Source organism: Meles meles, chromosome 20 (genome assembly GCF_922984935.1).
Source record: "Meles meles chromosome 20, mMelMel3.1 paternal haplotype, whole genome shotgun sequence".
NCBI classification, from domain to species: domain Eukaryota; kingdom Metazoa; phylum Chordata; class Mammalia; order Carnivora; family Mustelidae; genus Meles; species Meles meles.
The window spans coordinates 25,060,742-25,086,786 of NC_060085.1; the positions used below are offsets into that span (position 1 = coordinate 25,060,742).

At 37.5% G+C, this 26,045-nt stretch overlaps 1 protein-coding gene across 14 annotated transcripts in view; it reads right to left on the bottom strand.

The window, feature by feature from the left end:
* The window catches only part of ERC2 (ELKS/RAB6-interacting/CAST family member 2), a 924,700-nt gene that overhangs the window by 610,423 nt on the left and 288,232 nt on the right, over positions 1–26,045 (bottom strand). For all 14 annotated transcript variants that reach the window (XM_045991216.1, XM_045991229.1, XM_045991215.1 and 11 more), the window contains one exon: positions 2,623–2,778. In XM_045991216.1, coding sequence (XP_045847172.1) covers positions 2,623–2,778 — 156 coding nt within the window. The remainder of the gene's footprint in view (positions 1–2,622; positions 2,779–26,045) is intronic.

The window sequence follows — 26,045 nt, forward strand, 5'->3', positions numbered from 1 at the left end:
CATAGACTGGCTCAACCATATCCATGCTCCCCTCTCAAAGCAGAAATAAGAAAAATAAGCAATTGAAGTAGTGATAGGAAGGATAAACAATGAATGTTAAGAGTTAATCCAATAAGAACATTCTTTCAAAAGAGAAGATATACAAAATTAATTCTGACTAATACTTTTTGCTATCTTTTATCAGTCTATAGAGGATTTCTGCATGACTTTATAAAATCTTATTTTTTATCTGTATTCTTAGAAATCAATTTTCCCCATTAATCAAGTCAAATATGACATTTATTATTATTATTATTGTTTGGTTATACTTCTTTAATAATAATGGGGATAATTATTAGCTAATTTTTTGAACCAAGCATTTTAATTACATTATTTCATTTAAGCCTGTAAGTCTCCCGCTAAGGTTTGTCATGTTGCCCCATTTTATAGAAGAACAAAGTGGCTGAGTGATGTAAGTTACTCATCAAGACCATGCAACTAGCAATGACAGGCTAGAGATCGGCCAGAGTCCACTTTATGTGTCAGCCTATACTCTTTCCATCTTACTCCATTTCTCTCTTCAAACATCCTTCTGACCTGATAACTTTTGGGAACTCTAAAAAGTAACCCAACATTAAAAGTTAAAACGAACTCAAAGACCAATGGTCTCTCAGATACCTGTCAGCTAATAAAGGCCTACTTGCTGAATGTTTTATTTACCTAAATAAATTTCATGGCATTTTTAGCTGTAAAAGAACTATCTCCCACTGTTGAATGACAGGACAGGAAGGAAAAGTTTAAGCCAAAACAATAATTCTGCCCAAACGTTATGAGTTCATAGTTATCTTCATAGCCTAATCCCAGAATGAATGGTCATTGTTTGGTCACCAGGCCACCCTACCACTGGGCTTGCTACACCTCAGCTCAACTTTCTGAGAGGGAAGGACTGCAAAAAAGAAATTGGAAGAGAGGGCTGAACAGGGAAGCCCACTTTGCATTTTGTGGAACTCCTTGAAAGGAAGGGGTTACATTCAAAGCCACTGGACATTCTCCTCAGATCTCACACTACTCCTTCATCTAAACTTTTTGTCATAATCTCAACATCAATTTATAAATGTAAAGTTGGCAAAAGTAAGCAAATTTTTGTTTTTCCTCTAGAGAAATGCACATACACGCAACACAGACATGGTGAAGTAGATGTTATGTATTATTTCTTCTCTGTAATTTGCAAATTCTCTGCAATGAGTATGCATGTATTTCACAATGATAAAAATCATACCATCATTTAAATATTTCCTCTCTCCACTTCTGTTGGTTCCTCATAGAACTCTTCTGCATTTTATAAGTCAATAAACAAAAGTAAAACTTGGAACAAGAATGGGGTGTTTAAGAGTACATGGTAGAATAAAGAGAAAAGAATTTTAATTGGTGCGATTATTATTTCAAAAGAAAATAATTTCAATCCAGGGATAAATAAAAGCATCTCCAAGTCTCAAAAGACCTACCTGGGGCTTTCAAAAATTTAGTAATTATGCATGTATCAAGATAATAGATATTTAGGTGTTCAGTTCATTTGTAGCCCAAAGTTTGTTTAATTTTGAAAGTAACAAACTAAGTTCTTTAAAACTGGGAATACCAATATAAATTAATGGAATAGGTTACAATAATTATGTTGTATAAATATTCCACAGCAACAGATACTAATAATAATAACACTATCAGGGCACCTGGATGGTTCAGTTGGTTAAGAATCTGTCTTTGGAAAAAAAAAAAAAAAAAAAAAAGAATCTGTCTTTGGCTCAGGTCGTGATCTCAGGTCCTAGGATCGAGTCCTTCATCAGGCTGCCTGTTCGGGAGGGTGTCTGCTTCTCCCTCTCACTCTGTTTTTCCCTTTCCTTTTGCTCTCTCCATCTACTTTCAAATGAATAAATAAAATCTTTAAAAATATTAATAATATAAAAATAATAATAACACTATCGATAACAATGCCTGACATTTATCGAATGCTTTCCAGAGATTAGTCAGGGCCTAAGTGCTTTAAATGCATCATCTCTTGGAATTGTCAAACCAACCCAATGATAAATGTACTTTCCTATATCCTATGCCTGTTTCATGGATGATAAAACTAAGGCTTAAAGAAGTTGAGTAATTTAAGCAAACAGTAGTATTGGAATGCAACGCCAGTTCTACCTTAAGCACTATACTAAAACCAAACTGTCTTCATACCATTGAAATCAGTTACATTGACTTCCAAGATCTATACCTTTGGAGACAGTCATCTTCTTAGGGATGGGCCAAAATTTGGCAATGATACAAACTTCGCAAAATAGCGAACTTCTGAAAACTTAGGACATTTGGAAGAGAGGAGACTATTAAAAATAAATGTTAACTCCCAAGACACCAAACTTACTCATTAGAAAAGCTTGAACACCTTAGTAAGTAGAAATTTGACAAAGATGTTCCCTGATGTCATATTGGAATCTATGCTTCTGAACAAAAAATCTTCTGTGTTCTTCTTTACTGTCCATATATTAGATGATATCATATAAAACAGGTTATGTGGGTATTTGGGGAAAGTATGTATGTAAATCATAGATTTTCAGTCACATTAAGAGTATAAAAGTTTATAACTTTGGACCATACCTTGGTTTTCATGAACTTGGAGTGACTTTTGTAAACCTCTATTTGTTTGATCTCTTCTTCACGGTCCTCAGTGTTCAGCACACCATTGGCTTTTAACATCTGGATCTCATCCTCCAGATCCCTTATGTTTCGCTCCAATGAAGCAATTTTTGTGTCCTGTTGTTCAAAAAAAAAAAGTTAAAAAAAAGAAAGAAAATTGTTTTTTCAGTATCATCAAAACAGAATTCCAGAAAGTTTTTTTTTTTTTTTTTGGGGTAGTAATACATTAATTATGATATAGGCATAACCCTAAATTCAGAACAATTTATGTTTTTAACTTCTGAGGATCAATTGTGAGATTATTTTTTAAGCTCCCAATAAAGATCAAGTGACAATACAATATGGAGAATTCCTTAGATATTTTTATCTAATATCTGGAAATCAAATTACTAAAGTAACAGTGACAAAAGTGATCGAAAGTGTTAAAAAACGCCACGTAAGTGGACAAATTTGTAATTTCAGATATAGTTTGCCAGCATATAATTTCTAGTCTACTTGTAAACAAAAAAACTTTGTTCATATGTATACTCTATGCTTGGTTTTATAAGGCACACTTGGAATAGGACTCTAAGAGACAAGGAAATTAAAATCTACTGAGGAAAAGGAGTCTCATCTAGAATACAGACATCAATGAAATTAAATAACTGAATCCTGATTTAGCATGACTGATACGCTAAATATTGAAAATTTATAGCAACTGAAAGTAATATATCACAAGTCATGATTTATTTTGTAAGCAGCTCCCTTCGTGACAAAAAAACATTTCTACCTTGCAGGGCATTTCTAATCCACATGACTTACAAAATTGAAAAAACTAGAAATATTACAGTCAAATGTGGGATTGAGAGGGGGGAAAAAACAAGCATAGAGAATTTTTCTTTTTTTTTTTTTAAGATTTATTTATTTGACAGATAGAGATCACAAGTAGGCAGAGAGGCAGGCAGAGAGAGAGGAGGAAGCAGGCTTCCAGCTAAGCAAAGAGCCCAATGCGGGGCTCGATCCCAGCACCCCGGGATCATGACCTGAGCTGAAGGCAGAGGCTTTAACCCGCTGAGCCACCCAGGCGCCCCAAGCATAGAGAATTTTTTTTTCTTTTTTTTTTTTTTCCCTTTTTATTAATTTTTTCAGCGTAACAGTATTCATTCTTTTTGCACAACACCCAGTGCTCCATGCAAAACGTGCCCTCCCCATCACCCACCACCTGTTCCCCCAACCTCCCACCCCTGACCCTTCAAAACCCTCAGGTTGTTTTTCAGAGTCCATAGTCCATAGAGAATTTTTTTAACGAAATGACAGACGTTACATGCAAGATAGAGCACAGAAAGAAATGATGCATTGAAAAGAAGAGGAGAGAGAGCTCTTATAGGGGAGAAAACCTATCCCTAACCTGAGATGTTAAACTCCAACCAGTCTTTGAACTAAAACAATGAAAGTTTGACCATAAGTTTGCTCCCTGACACCATATACCTGCCCTTTTATTATAAATATCCAAAGAGCCGATACTACATTTGTAATTGAATATTAACTAAAAACAAACTACTAACTCATTTTTTTAACCAATTCATTATCAAGAATTTAAAAGACTATTCTCTCTCTGTCAAATAAATAAATAAAATCTTTTTTTTTAATCTAGAAGACTAAATAAAGAGTTCTAAAACTAAAGACAATGAATGGCCTATTCCATTTATATAACTCATAGGAAAAACTTTCTGACAAATACATCTGTCCTGATTTTGTGGAAATGTTCTGTTTTAATTTCCTATCTTCTATGGCATATATTTCCTATATTCTACACTCTACTTGATGGCATGGTTCACAGGGCAATATAACCATCATTAATATTATGATTTAACATTGTCATCATCATTAAATGGAGGAAAATGAGGAGAAACAATTTCTTATTGAGTACCATTACATGTGAACATTCAAGTGCTCCAAGTATTGAAGATGTTTTCATTAATTCTGAGGAAACCCCAAAAAGATGAAATAAAAAATTCTGAAATCTGCAAGATTACTAGGAAGGTTATATTCTCTAGTACTTCATTTTCCTTTAAAAATAATATTTATTGTTATTTTTTCCAGTTATAAAAGTAATGCATCTTAAATTCCTAAAAAATGGAGAAAATCCCCTCTAATCCTACCATCAAGATATAAACATCACTCATGTTTTATGTACAGCCTGCCAGTCTTTTTCTATTCTAGGAGCAATTTCTAGAAATCCTGTTACTGCCAGTTTGAGTGAAAAGAATATCCAGACTAAATGTCTATATGCCTCTAAAATTCCTATGTTGAAGCTCTAACCCCTAATGTGATGGAGATGAGATGGTATTTGGAGATGAGGCTTTTAGGAGTGATCAGGGTTACATGGGGTCATGAGGATGAAGCCCTCATAAGAAGAGACACTAAACTTTATTCTCCATTGCTCTTGACCACGTGATGACACAGCAAGGAGGTGGCAATCTGCAAGCCAGGAAAAGAGCTCTCACCAGAATCCAAACTCGCTCTCACCTGGTCTGGGACTTCCAACCTCCAGAACTGTGAGAAAATGCATTTCTGTTTTTTAAGCCACCCAGAAGTGGTATTTGTTATAGCACCCAAAAAAAGACGAATGTATGGAGGCATCTTTACTCTTTTGAGCTCTGAGCTATGAGAACTTTGTAGATAAAAAGAGCAGCCATAATAAAAAGTATGAAGAAAAAGAACTTCTAAACGTTCATAAGAGCCTCTTAAATAAATGGCAGTCATTTTAAATCTTTTTTTTTTTTTTTTTTTTTTTTTTTACTATCAAATTAAGGCATGCACACTATAGGATGCCTGGGTGGCTCAATCAGTCAATCATCTGCCTTCAGCTCAGGTCATGATCCCAGGATCCTGGGATCAAGCCCCGCATTGGGCTCCATGCAGAGGCTTCTCCCTCTCCCTCTGCCTGCTGCTGCCCCTGCTTGTACACACTCTCTATCAAATAAATAAAATCTAACAACAACAACAAAAAAAGACACGCTCACTACAGGAAACATAAAAAGCTTTGTGGGGGGGGGGGGGAGCAAGACAGCACAAGAGTAGGAGACCTAAATTTCATCTGGTCCCAGGAGTTAAGCTAGGTATTATTAAACCATTCTGAACACCTCCAAACTCAACAGGAGATCGAAGAGAAGAAGAGCAGAAACAGAAAACAGACCACATTCTGGAAGGCAGGACATGCAGAGAAGTGAATCCAAAGTGATATACGGGAAGAGAGTCCACAGGGGGAGGGGCAAGGTCCAGGCAAGTGGGAGAGCAATGGAGCACAAAATTGGAACTTGTATTAGTATGCTCTACTAAGGGACGTCACTCCAGAGGCTAAGTGAGGGGTGGACCCCTTGCAGGGACAGTGTGGTCTCAAGACCCACAGGGTCACAGAAAGGGTCCAGGTATCAGAGAAGGGAAGTTCGAGGCAGAGAAAGAGCTGAGGAGTGGGCTCTCCAGCTCAGGGTTACCTTAAACCATGATCCGAGGCAAGTCAGACCACTGCTTCTCGAGCAGGGACCCCACATTAGCATATCCGGGGAGACCCCCTCCTTCCTTCCCTGGGAAGAGTGACGGGGGAGCACATTGCAGGAATCTGCTGGGTTTGGAGACTCCAAATGGAGCCATGTGCTAGAGATAGAAATGCGTGGTCACAGGCTGGGTGAGCTTAGAGCATGGCTGGAGACAGGAAGACGGGAGGGACTAATATCTTTTCTCTGAGGGTGCACTAGGAGTGGGGCCACAAGCTCTCAGCTCTTCCAGGTAAGAGATTGGGAGGCTGCCATTTCGCTTCTGTCCTCCAAAGCTCTATGGAAAGCGTTCAGGGAACAAAAGCTATGAGAGCAAACCAGAGCATATTATTTAGCCCGGTCCCCAGCAAGGACAGTGCAAGTCTGCCCTAGGCAAAGACATTTGGAATCACGGCAATGGGCCTCACCTCCAGAAGATTAACAAGAACACCCAGCCAAGACCAAGTTCACTAATCAGTGAGAACTGTGGAACTCCAGAGCTAGGGGAATGGAATACATAGAACCCATGGCTTTTTTCCCATGATTCTTTAGTCTTTCAAAGTTAAATTTTTAAAATTTTATTTTTTTCTAATTCATTTTTTTAATTTTTCCTCTTTTCTATTTTAATCTTTTTTACATATTTTAGCGTATCAAAACCATTTTTTAAAATTTTTAAAATTTTAATTGTTATAGTCATATTCTATCCCTTCATTGTACTTAACCTTATTTTCTGTGTAAATACAGGCAGTTCTTCCTTTAAAATTTTGGGACACAGGTTCTTCTAACAGATCAAAATATACCTAAATCTAGTGCATGGTTTTGTTCTAGACTCCAGCTTGACCACATTCTTTCCTCTTTTTTTTGTCTTTTTTCAACCAACTTTTTAACTTATCATTTCCTTTTTTAAACTCCTTTTAGGGGTGCCTGGGTGGTTCAGTGAGTTGAGCATCTGCCTTCGACTCAGGTCATGCTAAGGGTCCAGGGATCAAGCCATGCATCAGGCTCTCTACTCAGCAGGAAGCCTGCTCCCCCCCCCCCCTGCCTACTTGTGATCTCTGTCTGTCAAATAAATAAATAAAATCTTTTTTTAAAAACTCCTTTTAAATTTCATCTCCACCGTCATATTCCATCCCTTCATCACGTTTACCATTATTTTTGTGTACACACACACACACACACACACACACACACACACACATATATATATGAGATTTTTTTTCTGTAAGATTATGGGAGACAATTTCTTCTAACAGACCAAAATCCACCCAGTATCAGGTGTGTGGCTCTATTCTATTCACCAGTCTTTTTTTAAATCCTCCTTTCTTCTCTCCCTAATTTCTGATCTCTTCCAAACTGACTAGTGTATCTTTTTCTGGGGTCATTGTTACCTTTTTAGTATTCTGTTCTCTCATTCACCTATTCTTATCTGGATAAAATAACAAGGTGGGAAAACTCACCTCGGAAAAAAGAACAAGAAGCAGTACTGATGGCTAGGGACCTAATCAGTACGGGCATTAGCAACATGTCAGAACTACAGATCAGAATGACAATTATCAAGGTGCTAGCTGGACCCGAAAAAAGCATGGAAGATACCAGAGAATCCCTTTCTGGAGAAATAAAAGAACTAAAATCAAGCAAAGTTGAAATCAAAAAAGCTATTAATGAGATGCAATAAAAAAATGGAGGCCCTTATTGCGAGGATAAATGAGGCAGAAGAGAGAATTAGGGATATAGAAGACCAAAGATGGAGAATAAAGAAGCTGAGAAAAAGAGAGATAAACAACTACTGGACCAGGAGGGGAAAATTCGAGAAATAAGTGATACCATAAGACAAAACAATATTAGAATAGTTGGGATCCCAGTAGAAGAAGAAAGAGAGCAGGGCAGAAGGTATATTGGAGCAAATTATATCAGAGAATTGCCATAATCAAGCGAAGGGAACAAGCATCAAAATCCAGGAGGCACAGAGAATCCACCTCAAAGTCAATAAAAATAGGTCAACACCCCGTCATCTAAGTAAAACTTCTAAGTCTCAGTAACAAACAGAAAATCCTGAAAGCAGCTCAGGACAAGAGGTCTATAACATATAATGGTAGAAGTATTAGATTGGCAGCAGACCAATCCACAGAGACCTGGCAGGTGAGAAAGGACTGGCATGATATATTCAGAGCACTAAACGAGAAAAACAGCCAAGAATACTATATCCAGCTAGGCTGTCACTGAAAATAGAAGGAGAAATTTAAAAGGTTCCAGGACAAAAAAAAAAGAAAAAATTAAAAGAATTTGCAAACACCAAAAGAGCCCTACAGAAAATCTTGAAAGGGGTCCTCTAAGCAAAGAGAGAGCCTAAAAGTAACAGACTTGAAAGGAACCAAGGCAATATACAGTAACAGTCACCTTACAGGCAATACAATGGCACTAAATTCAAATCCTTCAATAGTTACCATGAATGTACATGGGCTATAAATGCCCATTTAAAAGACACAGGGTATCAGAATGGATAAAAAAACAAGACCCATCGATATGCTGTCTGCAAGAAAATCATTTTAGACCCAAAGACAACTCCAGATTTAAAGTGAGGGGTGGAAAACAATTTACTATGCTAATGGACATCAAAAGAAAACTGGGGTGGCAATCCCACTTAAAGGGTCTGTCCAACAAGATCTAACTATTTAAAATATCTATGTCCCTAACATGGGAGCAACCAATTATATAAATCAATTAATAACAAAATCAAAGAAATACATCAACAATAATACAATAATAGTAGGGGACTTTAACAGATCATCTAAGAAAAAGATCAACAAGGAAATAAGGGCCTTAAATGACACACTGGACCAGATGGACATCACAGATATATTCAGAACATTCCCTCCCAGAGAAACAAAATACACATTCTTCTCTAGTGCACATGGAACATTTTCCAGAACAGATCACATCCTGGGTCATGAGGCAGGTCTCAACCAGAACCAAAAGATTGGGGACATTCCCTGCATATTTTCAGACTACAATGCTCTGAAACTAGAACTCAATCACAAAAGAAAAGTTTGAAAGAACTTAAATACATGGAGGCTAAAGAGCATCCTACTAAAGAATGAATGGGTCAACCAGGAAATTAAAGAAGAATTGAAAAAATTCATGGAAACAAATGAAAATGAAAACACAACAGTTCAAACTTTTGAGACAAGATGTTCCTGAGAGGAATATATATAGCAATCCAAACCCTTCTCAAGAAACAAGAAAGGAAGCAAATATACAACTTGACCCTACACCTAAAGGAGCTGGAGAAAGAACAGCAAAGAAAGCTAAACCCAGCAGCAGAAGAAAAGAAATAACAAAGATCAGAGCAGAAATCAACGAAATAGAAACCAAAAGAACAGTAAACTTATCAACAAAACTAGGAGCTGGTTCTTCGAAAGAATTAAAAAGACTGGTAAACCCCTGGCCAGACTTATCAAAAAGAAAAGAGAAAAGACCCAAATTAATAAAATCATAAATGAAAGAGGAGAGATCACAACCAACACCAAAGAAATACAAACAAGTATAAGAACATATTATGAGCAACTATACACCAGCAAATTTGACAATCTGCAAGAAATGGATGCATTCCTAGAGACATATAAACTACAAAACTGCACCAGGAAGAAATAGAAAACCTGAACAGACCCATAACCAGTAAGGAGATTGAAGCAGTCATCAAAAGTCTCCCCCTCTTCCCCCCCCCCAAAAAAAAAGAGCCCAGGGCCAGATGGATTCCCAAGAGAATTCTACCAAACATTTAAAGAAGAATTAATACCTCGTCTCCTGAAACTGTTCCAAAAAGTAGAAATGGAAAGAAAACTTCCAGACTCATTTTATGAGGCCAGCATTAGCTTGCTCCCAAAACCAGACAAAGACCCCATCAAAAAGGGGAATTACAGATGAATATCCTTCATGAACACGATGCAAAAATTCTCACCAAAATAATAGCCAATAGGATCCAACAGTAACTACAAGGATTATTCACCACGACCATGTGGGATTTATTCCTGGGTTGCAAGTTTGGTTCAACATCCGTAAACCAATCAATGTGATACAACATATTAATAAAATAAAGAACAAGAATCATATGATACTCTCAATAGATACTGAAAAAGCATTTGAGAAAGTATAGCATACTTTCTTGATCAAAACTCTTCACAATGTAGAGATAGAGGATACATACCTCAATATCATAAAAGGCATCTATGAAAAACCCACAGCAAATATCGTTCTCAATGGGAAAAAACTGACAGCTTTTCCCCTAAGGTCAGGAACACAGCAGGACTGTCCACTATCGCCACTGCTATACAACATAGTACAAGAAGTCCTAGCCTCAGCAATCACACAACAAAAAGAAATAAAAGGCATCTGAATTGGCAAAGAAGTCAAACTCTCATTCTTTGCAGATGATATGATACTTTATGTGGAAAACCCAACTACTAGAACTTATACAGGAATTTAGTAAAGTGTCCAGATATAAAATCAATGCACAGAAATCAGTTGTATTTCTATACACCAACAACAACACAGAAGAAAGAGAAATTAAAGAGTTCATCCCATTTAAAATTGCACCCAAAACCATAAGATACCTAGGAATAAACCTAACCAAAGAGGCAAAGAATCTGTACTTAGAAAACTATAAAGTACTCATGAAAGAAATTGAAGACACAAAGAAATGGAAAAATGTTCAAAGCTCATGGATTAGAAGAACAAATATTGTGAAAATGTCTATGCTACCTAGAGAAATCTACACATTTAATGCAATCCCTATCAAAATACCATCAATTTTTTTCAAATAAATGGAACAAATAATCCTAAAATTTATATGGAAGCAGAAAAGATCCTGAATAGCTAGAGGAACATTGAAAAAGAAAACTAAAGCTGGCAGCATCACAATTCCACACTTCAAACTCTAATACAAAGCTGTAATCATCAAGATAGAATGGTACTGGCACAAAAACAGACACATAGATGAATGGAACAGAATAGAGAACCCAGAAATCAACCCTCAACTCTACAGTAGCTAGTCTTCAGCAAAGCAAGAAAGAATGTCCAGTGGAAAAAAGTCTCTTCAAAAAATGGTCCTGAGAGAATTGGACAGCCACACACAGAAGAATGAAACTGGACCATATCCCTACACCACACACAAAAACAGACTCAATTGATGAAAGACCTCAATGTGAGACAGGAATCAATCAAAATCCTTGAGGAGAACACAGGCAGCAACCTCTTCGACCTCAGTTGCAACAACTTTTTCCTAGAAACATCACCAAAGTCAAGGGAAACAAGGGCAAAAATCAACTATTGGAACCTCATCAAGATCCAAAGCTTCTGTACAGCAAAGGAAACAGTGAACAAAACCAAAAGACAACCAACAGAATGAGAGAAGATATTTGCAAATGACATATCAGATAAAGGGCTAGTATCCAAAATCTAGAAAGAACTTATCAAACTCAACACCCAAAGAACAAACAATACAATCAAGAAATGGGCAGAAGACATGAACAGACATTTCTGCAAAGAAGACATCCAGATGGCCAACAGACACATGAAAAAGTGCTCAATAGCACTCAGCATCAGGGAAACACAAATCAAAACCATAGTGAGTTACCACCTCACACCAGTCAGAATGGTTAAAATTAACCAGTCAGGAAACGACAAGTGTTGGCAAGGATACGGAGAAAGGGGACCCCTCCTAAACTGTTAGTGAGTATGCAAGCTAGAGCAGCCACTCTAGAAAACAGTATGGAGCTTCCTCAAAAAGCTGAAAATAGAGCTACCCTATAACACAGCAATCACACTATTGGCTATTTACCCTAAAGATACAAATGTAGTGATCTGAAGGAGCATGTGCACCCCAATGTTTATAGCAGCAATGTCCACAATGGCCAAACTGTGGAAAGAGCCTAGATGTCCATCAACAGATGAATGGATAAAGAAGACGTGGTATATATATACAATGAAATACTATGCAGTCATCAAAAAATGAAATCTTGCCATTTATAACGATGTGGATGGAACTAGAGGGTATTATGCTAAGCAAAATAAGTCAATCAGAAAAAGACAATTATCATGTGATCTCTCTGATATGAGCAATTTGAGAGGCAGGGAGGGAAAAAATGAAACAAGAAGAAACCAGAGAGGGAGACAAACCATAAGAGACTCTTCATTCAGTAAACAAAGTGAGGGTTGCTGGAGGGGAGGGGGGGAGGAGGGATGGGGCTGCTGGGTTATGGACATTGGGAAGGGTATGTGCTATGGTGAGTGCTGTGAATTGTGTAAGACTGATGAATCACAGACCTGTATCCCTGAAACAAATAATACATTATATGTTAATAATAAAAAAGCTATGCAGATAATTATGACAATCCCATCACCTAGATATACCCACTATTAACACTTTTATCTATCCCCATGAAAGCCTTAAAATTATATTACTACTTTAACTATGGACTCTGAAGAACAACCTGAGGGTTTTGAAGGGTCGGGGGTGGGAGGTTGGGGGAACCAGGTGGTGGGTAATAGGGAGGGCACGTATTGCATGGAGCACTGGGTATTGTGCAAAAACAATGAATACTGTTATGCTGAAAAAACTTAATTAATTAAATTTTAAAAAAGATTATATTACTACTTTAAAACACATAAAAAGATAGTTATCAATTAAAACTAATTAATATGACAGAGACTTCCTCTTTTTGAGATACAATCTTTCAGCATTTACAAAGATCTAAGTACAATCTTACAAGAGTTTAACTGTAAGTTAAGTGTAAAAGGCAGGGTCTACATCTGTGCTATTCTAATACAAAATCTTCTGGGATTTCAAACCCAAGTCTAAAGTGAGAATATTCAATGTATATATGTATACACACATAAACACCTATAAACACGTTTGTGTGTACAATATGCTTTGTGGTCCTCATGTCTTACACCTTAATTTTTGATACACTTAGAAATTTCAGGTCTCAATCACATAGGTGGAGGTAGGGGTGAGTGGGTAGGGGTGTATCTTCAGCTTTCCCCTCAGTCAAATCCTGAGGCTTTAGTTAGCAATAAACACAATCACCAGCTTCTAACTGGGTTAGAAGGAGCTTTTTACTGTACTTTTAAAAATTACATACTGCAAAAGAAAGATCAGGACAGGGTTAAGATAGAAATTTCATAACATAAAAAAATTAACCTATGTGCATCTGAGTTAAAATTTCACCAAATAGTGAAACACATTTTAAAAATAACATTTTCTTTTTCTTTTTTTAAAGATTTTTATTTATTTGTTTGACAGAGAGATCACAAGTAGGCAGAGAGGCAGGCAGAGAGAGAGGGAAGCAGGCTCCCCACTGAGCAGAGAGCCCGATGCGGGGCTCGATCCCAGGACGCTGAGATCATGACCTGAGCAGAAGGCAGAGGCCCAACCCACTGAGCCACCCAGGTGCCCCTAAAAATAATATTTTCAACTTTAACTAATTTCCTTAAATTAATCAACTTCTATTTTTCCTCACATGCTTTGTTTTCCCTTGAGCCACAAGTATCCCAAAATACTAAGAAAGAAATTAAGAAAGAAAGAAAGAGAGAGAGAGAGAAAGGGAGTTGTTGTAAAGTCACTTTAATAATTACCTATTTTTTTCCTATCCTGATTTGTTTCTGTTCTTTAAGAAGTCAACTTTAAGGACAACAGAACTCATACCTGAAATTTTAAGCAAAAAGAAAAGGAAATAGGAGAATATCATGAAGCTCTAGAAAAGAGAACAGATACAAAATACATAGATATATCAGATGGTGTATTGACTGTGCCCAAGAAGATACTCAAAATGCTGAGGCAGAGAAAGACATTAGGAAGACTGGTATGAAATATAAAGGTAAATAAAATGAGTGCCCTGGTCACAGATGCTCTACTGCCTCAGTCTGAGGAATGCAGGGAGAAGAAATTTCATCTTTTCCTTTTTTTCCAAGTCTCAAAAACTAAGATTAATTACTCTAAACTTCTATATTTAAGGAGAGCTATGGAAGGAAACCGCCTCACAGTTCCTAATGTGGTTCAATGTGGTATATGGATGTTGCCCTTCAAAACCAAGGCTCACTGCAGATCTCAAGAACTCTAAGCACTGATCTGAAGTGAAGATATAATGCTGTAACATCCTGGAAATTGAAGTTCCAAAAGGCAGAGCAATATTTACCTCCAATCACCAGAATTTTCTTCATCTAAACATCTTCACATGTTAACTTACCACTGATAATTTAAAATAATGTATGTTGTGACTTTCAAGTATTCTTTTTGATTATGTTTCAGAAATAAACTCTCAAAGCAGATCATTGTGGGCCTTCCTTGGAGATGGGGAAAGTGAAATTCAACATACAATAGCTTTTCCCAAAATCCACAGAACACAAAAGCTCTGTGAAAAGGGCATTTCAAGGTCAAATAAATCTGAGAAATGCTTACTGGGGATTCCCTATGCACATTAGCATTAATGACTCTGGGGAAGTCGTGCAGCAAAATATTCTATTTAATTTCATTTTTCCCAGTATTATTCCTCTAGAAGTCAAGTCTTAAAAAAAAAAAAAAAAAAAAAAAGACTTTAATGACCACATTAAGTTCAGGGTTATATACTAAAGTGAAGACCCCAAACAGTGATTTGGATTTTTTAAGGGGAAACTTACCATTATTACCCTCCATTTAAAATAATTAGGTGCTTAAATATCTAGATCATCTTTTTGGCTTCTGTAACTCAAAGTGGTTTACTGAGAGCCTTCTCTGAGCTCAGAGCAGTGAAATAACATACACTCCCATGCCCTCAGAACCTACCACTCCATGTCTCAGGTAACATTTTTCAAATTGTCTTGAGATAGGTCAACCATTAAATTGTTTTGTTTTATACCATATTTTCATTAAGGACTGTAAGAATGTGGGACATAAAGTTTTAGGAAGGGAAAAAACAGCTGAAATGTGTTCGCTCATACCTCATTAGTTAGAAAAAAATATCTGAATCAAATATCTTTTTTTTTTTTTTAAAGATTTTATTTATTTATTTGACAGAGAGAAATCACAAGTAGACAGAGAGGCAGGCAGAGAGAGAGAGAGGGAAGCAGGCTCGCTGCTGAGCAGAGAGACCGATGCGGGACTCGATCCCAGGACTCTGAGATCATGACCCGAGCCGAAGGCAGAGGCTTAACCCACTGAGCCACCCAGGCGCCCCTCAAATATCTTTTAAATCATTTCTTTTTGGGGGGCACCTGGGTGGCTCAGTGGGTTAAGCCTCTGCCTTCTGCTCAGGTCGTGGACTCAGGGTCCTGGGATTGAGCCCCGCATTAGTCTCCCTGCTCGGTGGGGAGCCTGCTTCCCCCTCTCTCTCTGCCTGCCTCTCTGCCTACTTGTGGTCTCTCTCTGTCAAATAAATAAATAAAATCTTTTAAAATAATAATAATAAAATAATTTCTTTTTTTATACTTCATTAATTATTTTATTAACATATAATGTATTATTTGCCCCAGGGGTACAGGTCTGTGAATCGTCAGGCTTACACATTTCACAGCACTCACCATATCACATACCCTCCCCAATGTCCATAACCCAACCATCTCCCTCCCTCCAGCAACCCTCAGTTTGTTTTGTGAGATTAAGAGTCTCTTCAGGGGCACCTGAGTGGCTCAGTCATTAAGCTTCTGCCTTCAGCTCAGGTCATGACCTCAGGGTCCTGGGATGCAGCCCTGCATGGGGCTCCCTGCTTGGTGAGAAGCCTGCTTCTCCCTCTCCCACTCCTTTTGCTTGTGTTCCCTCTCTTGCTGTGTCTCTCTCTATCAAATAAATAAATAAAATCTTTTTAAAAAAAAAAGAAAGTCTCTTCAAATCATTTCTTTCCACACATTCATAAAATAATACTTGTAAAAATTTTATACATCAATTACAGATCATCACTCCTACTTAAAGATTCATACACAAGACTATTTTACATTTATCCTTCAAAAGACATAAAATAGTTATTTGATGGGCAATTAATAAATAAAGTACTGGAATTGAATCCCTAGCAGCCATCCAGCCTACAGGTCCACCTGCTGATTCTTAAACCAGCCATAAGTATTAATACAGGTGCTGGACTACCACAACGAAAATAAAAGTCAGAGGGAGGACTGAAATAAGTATATCTCTGCTTTATCCTTTTTTTTTCTTTTCTTTACTAATTTCTGAGTTTTTCTAAGACATATCTGCTACAGTTGATAGTAAATTTAGGTGCAGGGGGTTTTCTCATTCATTCAATAAATACGTACTGAGCATCTATAGGATACCAGTCACATAGCCAGGTATGTGAGATAGTAGGTAGATCTCAACAAGATTCATTCTTTCTCTAACATGGAGTACAATCTAGATCACTGTTACTCCAAGTGTGGTCCACAGACCAGCAGCACAGATATCACCAGAGAGAGTTTTAGAAATGCAGAATCTCAAGCTCCAACCCAAACCTACTGAATCTGAATCTGCATTTTCACAAGGTTCTCAGGTGATATGGGGGTTTTAAATGACTACAGGTGTACAGCATACACGAGGGAGAAGACTGACCAGTGCAGAAGAGACCAAGACAACTTTGCAAGCCAAGTACATTTAGAAAAACATTAACCTCATCTAGTGGCTCAGTGGGTTAAGCCGCTGCCTTCGGCTCAGGTCATGATCTCAGGGTCCTGGGATCGAGCCCCACATTGGGTTCTCTACTCAGCAGGGAGCCTGCATCCCCCTCTCTCTCTCTGCCTGCCTCTCTACTTGTAATCTCTCTCTCTCTCTCTCTCTCTGTCAAATAAATAAATAAAACCTTTAAAAAAAAAATACATTCTAAAACTCATCTAGTTGTAGTTGCAAACATAACTGAGCTTCTCTTGGTTTTAGGCTATCTGAGGAACACCCTGACTTTGGAAGGGTTTACTGTGTGGGATTAACCGCGATTTTGTAAACCCAAGCCAAGCACTCCAGAAAGAAGTCGACATGGGCCTACAGCATATTAGAAGGAAAAACTGAAAACAAAAAAAATTAGTGACTCAACTTCTTGGGCCTTATCAAACTGTAAAAAGATGGTGACCTAGATGACAATATGACAGAGGACACGCTGCTTTTTGGTGAAAGTATTGATTTTTGTTCATACGGTACCTAATTCTTTATGGCAAAATGTACAAGCACAGAATCAGGTCAAATTCAAAGCAACTAGGGTGCTTCAGTGTTTCTTTCCATGGCTTCATTTGCCTACTTCTGACTCATTTTTCATGAAGCCCATGCCTCAGGAATGAAGGCATTCTTCCAGTCATCCTGTCTCTGTGCACATTGCTAATGACCCATGGGCAAAAGATGTGTTTCATTCAGGACACTACACAACTATTGAGGTTTTGGTATCCATATATGAATTTGTTGTTGTTGTTGTTAATAGATTCAAGTCAGGGAAAAGAAAAAACAGCTGAAGATAAAACAATCCTCCTGACCCTTCGAGAGTCACAAACCTGGATGTAAAACCTAGTTCAGGCGCTTACGTCTTTGAGCAAAATGCTGAGGCTCTCTGAAATAAGACCATGCTCAAGAGCATGTCATGAAAATCACAATATATGCATATATTGCATACAAAGTACCTGTCATGGAACCTCCCCCACAAGAGTAAAAGAGTGCTATCATTATTATTATTATTATTATTATTATTATTATTATTATTAGCCACGAATAGTATAGTACGTTCCCACCCATTCCCCAGTTCTGTGAGGTGACCATGTAGAAGACAGTAGCTTCCACTTTTAGTCTACCCCATCTAACTATGTGAACATGTTCCTTAGGTCGCTAACCCTATTACCTCATGTTGTTATAAGAATTACATGAATGAGGGCGCCTGGGTGGCTCAGTGAGTTAAAGCCTCTGCCTTCAGCTCAGGTCATGATCCCAGGGTCCTGGGATCGAGGCCCGCATTGGGCTCTCTGCTCTGCGGGGAGCCTGCTTCCTCCTCTCTCTCTGCCTGCCTCTCTGCCTAGCTGTGATTTCTCTCTGTCAAATAAATAAAATATTTAAAAAAAAAAAGAATTACATGAATGAGAACATGTGTGCCTTCCAGAATAATAGTCAACACACAGCAAGTGCTCTACAAATATTACCTTCTTCCCATTTCTAGCTGTAGAATTTACCAATTGCTTTTTTATTTGTCTGCTCAGCTTCTTTTCTTTTTGGGAACTACATCTCTCCAGTTGCCTGTGGTTTTAGTGGGGTTTTCATGTGTGCCCCTGCTCAGTGGCAAGTACCATGGATTCTCTGGCTGCAGATTGATCTGCAGTGAACTCCTTATGCCATCAAGGCCAATCAAGCGTTCTTTTAGGGGAGTAACATAAATTCAGAGGCCTCTCCTTTTCTGACCCTATGTTTCTCCTTTTGATACTATGAATGATAAGGAAAAGATGGGCCTGTGGCTGGTTATGGCCTTCTTTGATACCATGATTAAGAATGTGCCTGAATGATGGGGCACCTGAGTATCCCAGTCATTAAGCATCTTTCAGCGGCTCAGGTCATGATCCCAGAGTCCTGGGATTGAGCCCCACATCAAGCTCCTTGCTTAGCAGGAAGCCTGCTTCTCCCTCTCCCACTCCTCCTGCTTGTGTTCCCTCTCTCATTGTGTCTCTCTGTCAAATAAATAAATAAGATTTTTAAAAAGTAAAGAAAGAGAGAATCTGCCTGAATGACTGGGCCCTTACAACATCATTTGACCATCTAGGTACAGCTATATCTGAACCATCCACTCCCCCAGAATACCAAAATACAATAGCAGGATTTCAGCCACTTGCAATCAGAAGAGTAAGCCACAAAAGTAATAGCATGAAAGGTAACACCAAAATACAGTTAGACACAGTAGTCTACAAATCTACAAAGAGAGGTCAGCAATGGGTAAGACGACCATAGAGTAGTCAACCATCTCCAGAAAGCCCAGGGGCCTAATACAGGGTCTCAAGGTGAATAAAAATAAGATTATCATAGGGAAGATGAAATTCTTTCCAGCCAGAAATAATAACATATACAAAGTCAAGACTACTTACTCAGCATGGTGTCCAACACATAATCTTTAATTAATATAAGCTGAAAGAATAAGATAATAAGTATGAATTATGTATGAAGAGGAGTAAGAAGACAGGGCTAATTGAAAAGTGTAGATCACTTTTTGTTGCAGAGGAGTTGGGAAAAAAGGAAGGGGCTGAATGATAAGCACTCTTCAGAATCAAACTAGGAGTTGCTTATAAGCTGGTCAAAAGAAAGCAACAAGATGGCCTTTAAAAAGTTAATAATAAAAACAGAAGCCAAAATGGGAGTTGAGACAGTAGAGATGATAGATCATCAATCAGCCTAGTGGTGAAGGAATTCTCAGACACAGTTAAGAAAGGAGTACAGAGAAAACAGCACAGGAATCACCAAAACGAAGAGGTGTAAAATTGATGGAGATCATGAAAAGGTCACAAAAAATAAAAGAGTAATCTTTCAAGAAAGGAAGAGAGTCAGAAAATATTTGAGCATACTTTAATCCCATAGAATCAGGGTGATTGCTGAGTCACTCAACAACCAGTACAGCACTGGACAAGAACCAACCAGAACAGAAAAGCAATGGAACCAGGTCTGGGAAATCTCTGAGAGGCCAGGGGTTAACTCCTTAGTTGCTGGAGTAGGGGAGGATAGTCTGGGGATTTGAGATAACCACAGAAGTATTTCAATATTTTAACAACCAGTGTAGTTGCACCTGTGCCTCTCAGCTAACTATTGGCCCTTTGTAGAAAGTTGCTTCAGTTAATACTGATAGTTTTCTACATTTCCAATGCAAAGAAGGGAGCACTGGCTAATCCAAAATCAATTCCATTTGCCTGTGAAACACACTAAAGCAGAAGCTCCCCAGTGCCAGTCTGTGGACTAGGTGCATCAGATTCATCTAGAGAGTGAATAAAAAGTACATGACTTGGTATCACCCAAGGACATTTCCTTTCAGAATACAGGTGAGCAAAAAAAATCTATATTTATTCATAAACTCCTCAGGGGGAATGAAGCCCCATCAAAAGATTTCTTTTTTAGACCTATGTTTTCTCCCTTGTTTATGTTGAAGATACAAACATATTTGCATTATCTGAAAATATAGAAAAGAATAATATAGGACAGAAGCAATGTTTCCCCATTCCGGCATTAAAAATGCAGTTAATAACAACAACAGCTAATGTGTATTGATCACCAATGCAAACACTGTGCTAGAAAATATCATTTACTCTTCCCTGTAACCCTATGAATTAAGTACTTATTTTACTCATTTTAAAGGTCAAGAGATTTTTAGAAGGTAAATAACTTGCCAAAGATTTTCCCTTTTTTGCAATAACTTTCTAGGCCCAAGATGGCTCAACTTCTGCTGGTGGTTCCTTGTCAGCAAACCAATACTTAGATAACTTTCATGCCCCTGTAAACGCTCCACTTGACCAGAAATGCAGTGTATCAGGTGAGTCAATCCCCATATGCCAAGCCAACTCTGAGTTCTAATTTCCTTGTTTCTTCTCACCTTAAACAAGTTTGACTACATGGTCCCAGCCAATCTGATATTTTCTGTTTTTTTCTTCATTGTTCTTTACTCTTTATCCTCTAAAAGCTTCCTTCCTTCCACCCCATTTTCCAGTTCTCCAAATGGAGACTGCTCCATGAAGTGCTAAAGCTTGTTTGTATCTCCTACATTGTCTTCTTCAGTCACTTTTTAACATCTTTAATACACTGGAATGGTTGCCTCCACCTATAGAAGAGAGGAAGACACACAGTGGGACCTTGCTGTCTCCAGGAAAACCTCAGGAGAACTGGCTTCAGAGAAGGTCTGCCTAGCAGCTAGGTTATTTTGATCCTTTCTTCCACACAGTATGATTAGCCTTTAAAGATCACAGAGCAAGGTCAAAAGAAAATAGTGAGGAGGTTGGGAAGAGAGGACAGGAAGGAAGAAATTTCAGGAAGTGCTTCGGAATGAAAGGGTAGCCCCTCAGTGTGTACTGTGTGCAGGCCCACCCTCCCTAAGGTTTGGTCAAAGTCATCTTTCACATATACATATAAATACAAAGAGAGTTTAAATTTCCAAAGATTCAGAAAAATACTACTTTGCAAAACAGTGACTGCATTTCAAAAAGTAATGAAAAGGTGGACATCTGACACCTCTATTCTCTTCCAGTGCTCTTTAGGAAAAGTTCAGGCGAGGAGGCTCTTTTTCACTGGACTCTAGCAACCTGAACTTGCTCTTCCCATTTCTTTTAAACCATCCCCACAATGCCTTCAACAACCCTGGTTTGGAGCCTTATTCTTAAGGTCTCCAAAACATACCACAAATCCTTCTATGTGCAACCAGTTTGTCTCATGGAAAAAGAAACAGGCGGCAGAGGAATTCAGGCCACCCCAAGTCACCAGCACGGCCTGATGGATGTGGAAACTGGACCATGCCTTAGGGATGAGGCATGTGACAGCCAGTACACTGTCATTACTGAAACTTGAAAGGGGAAGTTCACATGAGGCCTGTGGTTGACTTCTCAACCCTGCTGGCGGAGGCGCACGCCAGTAAGGAAATTGCGATCCCTAAATAAACAATAGACTGGGAACCTGAGCACCAACAAGGGAGAATGTAGGGGCTGCTGGCCTGGGCAGGGCTGGCCAAAATGGAGCAAACAAAGCAAAGATTTAAACTTTGCAAGAATGTCATGTCAATTCAGGCTCCGCAGGCAGGCCCTTTGAGACTCCAAATTGCCAGTCACCAACCCTCAAAACTTGGTAGAACTTTTAAAGCAGGACTCTTGGTCCAATCTCTTCATTTGCCAAATGAGAATAGTGAAAGCCAGAAAAGACAAGTGACTTGCCAAAGGCCCAACAGCCAGAAAGCCAGGTCCCTAGGTCATTTATTATGCCACAGTCCTACTGGGAGTCGCTATTTTTTTCTCTACTGGTTTCTCCTTTCAAAGATGCTTTTAAAGTCTTTCCACATGCCAGCTATGTATGTATTCTGAGCTAAGACTGCTTGAAGTAAACTTCTTACATTCCTTCTCTATCCTTGCTCAAAAGTACCGTACACCTCTTTTTTATAGATAAAACTCAATTTCCAGACTGAAAGGGAATGGATAGAGAAGCAAAGAATTCTGTACGCATTAATTATGTATCAGGATTTTCCCATGCCTTAATTCATTTTAATATTCTCCACAACCCTATGCAGGCTGGTATCATGGTTCCATTTCACAGATGGGAAACTCGGAGCAGCAGAACCAAACTATCGATTTCCATAAATAACCTAACCTTCTCTTCTAACCATAAATAAATAATCTAGCCTTCTCCTCTTTGGAGCCTTCTCTGTTCAGCAAAAGAAACTCAGAAAGAAGAAACTATACAGCTTTAAGCTTTTTTCAATGAACGTACTGCTGTTTTCCCAATAATTCCTGATCATTCCTGTGTAATGAATGCACATTATTGAAAATATAAAAATTTGGAGAGAAAAAAAAAAAGAGGAAAAATTTCTTTATAATCAACTCATTCAGAATTAGTGTCAACATCTTGGTACATTTTTCCCCCAAGCTTTTATTCCACGTTGATAAATATATCTTCTTTTATATTAAGAATATTAAGTCTCTAACTACTATTAACCTTAGAAATACATCTCCTGACTATAGTTCTGTTTATATTTTTAGTTTTTAAGTAGTCAAAGTCATTGATCCTTTCCTTTGGAATATCTTTATTTCTGAATAACAGCTTTACTCATATACATTACATGTGCCATAAAATTTATCCTTCAACAATGTGCTGTTCAGTGGTTTTTGCAACCAATACCACTATCTAATTCCACAGTATTTTCACCACCCAAAAGCCCTGCACCCATTAGCAGTCACTTCATTTTCTCCTCTCCCCCATCTCCTAACAACCACTAATCTACTTGCTATTTCTACAGACATACCTATATTGGACATTTCATATAAATGGAATCATTTTGCATAATGTTTTCAAGGTTCACCCAGGTTATAGCATGTATCAGTACTTCACTTCTTTTCATGGCTAAATAATGCTCCACTGTGTGCGTATACTATATTTTGTTTATTCATATAGGATAATGGACATTTGGATTTCTTTTTAGTTTTTTGGCTATTATTAATAATGGTGTATGAGCATTTGTGTACAGGTTTTTACATATGTTTTCAGTATGGTTGGGTGTACACCTAGGAGGAGAACAGCTGAGTCATACAGTAATCCTACATTTAACATTTTGAAGAACTTCCACATGGTCTTCCAAAGTGGACTGAACCATTTTACATTCCCACCATCAATATGAGAGTACGGTTTTCCACATCTTCCCCAACACTTGTTAGTTACTTTTTTTTTTTTTTTAAGCCATCCTAGTGGACAATAAGTTGTATCAAATTGAGGGTTCGATTTGCATTTCCTCTTGGAACATCTTTTCATATCCTCATTGGCCAATTGTATGTTTTCATTGGGAAAATGCCTATTCAAATCCTTTGCTCAATTTTTAATAAGATTATTTGGGTTTTTTTACTAGTGAGTTTTTCTTCCTTTACATTTAAATGAACTTTTTACTTAAAGTATATTATACAAAGAAATTAGCCAAATCATAGGTTCTCAGCATGATGAATTATGACAAAGTAAACACACCTGGACACAAGCAAACCAAATCAAAAAACAGAATACTACTCGTACTCCAGAAACTTCCTTCATGCCCCCACCCAGCCTCCATAACCCCACCTTCCTCCAAATTATCCACTGTCCAGACATCTAACACTATTCACTATTTTTTTAATCTTTTTTTTTAAAGATTGTATTCATTTATTTGACAGAGACACAGCAAGAGAGGAAACACAAGCAGGGGGAGTGGGAGAGGGAAAAGCAGGCTTCCCACTGGGCAGGGAGACCAATGCAGGGCTCAATCCCAGGACCCTGGGATCATGACCAGAGCCAAAAGCAGACACTTAACAACTGAGCCAACCAGGCACCCTATTATTCATTATTTATGTCTATTTTTGGAATACACACATATAAACAGAATCATATTGTATGTGTTCTTTTGTGTCTGGATTCTTTCAATGCTGTTTTGGGGGTATCGAATTATGTTGTTATATGAAGCAATAGCTTGGTCCTTCTCATTGCCATATAGCATTTCATTGCATGAATATTTCACTATTTATCCACTCCATTGTTGATAGCTTGATATTTCTTTTTTTTTTTTTCAAGGTTTTGTTTATTCCACATTTAATTATGTTTTAAATCTTCTATTTAAATTGGGTCTTGTGCTACCATTGTTAGATTTCCTTCTAAGTATTTTGGGTTTTTTAATGCCATCGTAAAGGATATTGTTTTCAAAACTTCATTTTGTAAATGTGTGTTACTGGCACGTAGAACTATGATTCATTTTTTAAATAATGATGAGCGATCTGGCTAAATTCATTTATTAATGTAATTGTTTATATATGAATTCATTGAGATTTTGTTTACATGTATAATTATGGTGCCTATGAATAAATGTACTTTTATTTGTTTCTTTGTAATTCTTATACTTAGGATGTCTAGAACAGTATGGAATAGAAGTGAGAGTAATAAGCAGTTTTGTCTTATCTTTTATATCATAAGGAAAGCTTTCAACATTTTACCATTAAATATGATGTTGATTATAGGTTTTTTTATAGCTGCTTCTTATTAAATTAAGAAAATCCTCTCCTAATCTGAGTTTGCAAAAAAAGCATTTTTTTCTTTTTTACATGGATGGATGTTCCATTTATCAAAAGGTTTTTTCTGCATTTATTGAAATTACATTTGTTTCTCCTTTACCCTATTAATGTAGTAAATAACATTGATTGATACCCAAATATTAGTCCAAACTTGCATTTTTGGAATAAGCACAACTTGGTCATGTCATTTAATTGTTACTTGGTCGTATCATTTAACTTTCAGTTCAGTAGGATAATTTGCATCAACATTTATGAAATTTTCCTCTCATGTAATGACTTTGTTGGGTACTAATACCAAGGTTACATTGGCCTCATAAAATAAAATGGGAAGTGTTCCCTCTTTTTCTATTCTGTGGAATAGTTTCTGTATGACTAATGATAATTTTTCTTCAAATTTTTAGTAAAATTCACTGAAGAAGCCATCTGGGCCTGCAGGTTTTTTTGGCTGGTTGGTTCTTGGATTTGGGGATTGCTTTTTTTTGGTGGTAAGATTTTAAATATAGAATCATTGTCTTTAATATTTGGTACTACTCAGAAATTCTATTTTTTCCCATGCAGTTTTGACAAGCTGTATTTTTAAAAGAAATTATCTAAAATTTCAACTTTATTATCATAATGTTATTAATAAAATTTCTTCATATTTTTAATGTCAATAAGATTGACAATGATATCCCCTTTCAGTCCTGATATTGGCTATTTTTCCCAATAATTCTAAGCAGGATTTGTCATTTTTGTTAATCTCTTCAAAGAATCAGTGTTTGGCTTTGGTATTCCCTTACAGTATATGTTTGATTTCTATTTCATTGATTTCAACTTTTTTATTATTTCTTTTCTCCCACATTCTTATGGTTTTATTTGATCTTCTATTGTTTTTTGAACTTAAGTCGTCTCTCAACCAAACTGAAAGACTTGCTCTTCCCCAGGTATTCTTTTTTTTTTTTTTTTTTAAAGATTTTATTTATTTATTTGTCAGAGAGAGAGAGAGCGCACGCACAGGCAGACAGAGTGGCAGAGGGAGAAGCAGGCTCCCCGTGGAGCAAGGAGCCCGATGCGGGACTCGATCCCAGGACGCTGGGATCATGACCTGAGCCTAAGGCAGCTGCCCAACCAACCGAGCCACCCAGGCGTCCCTTCCCC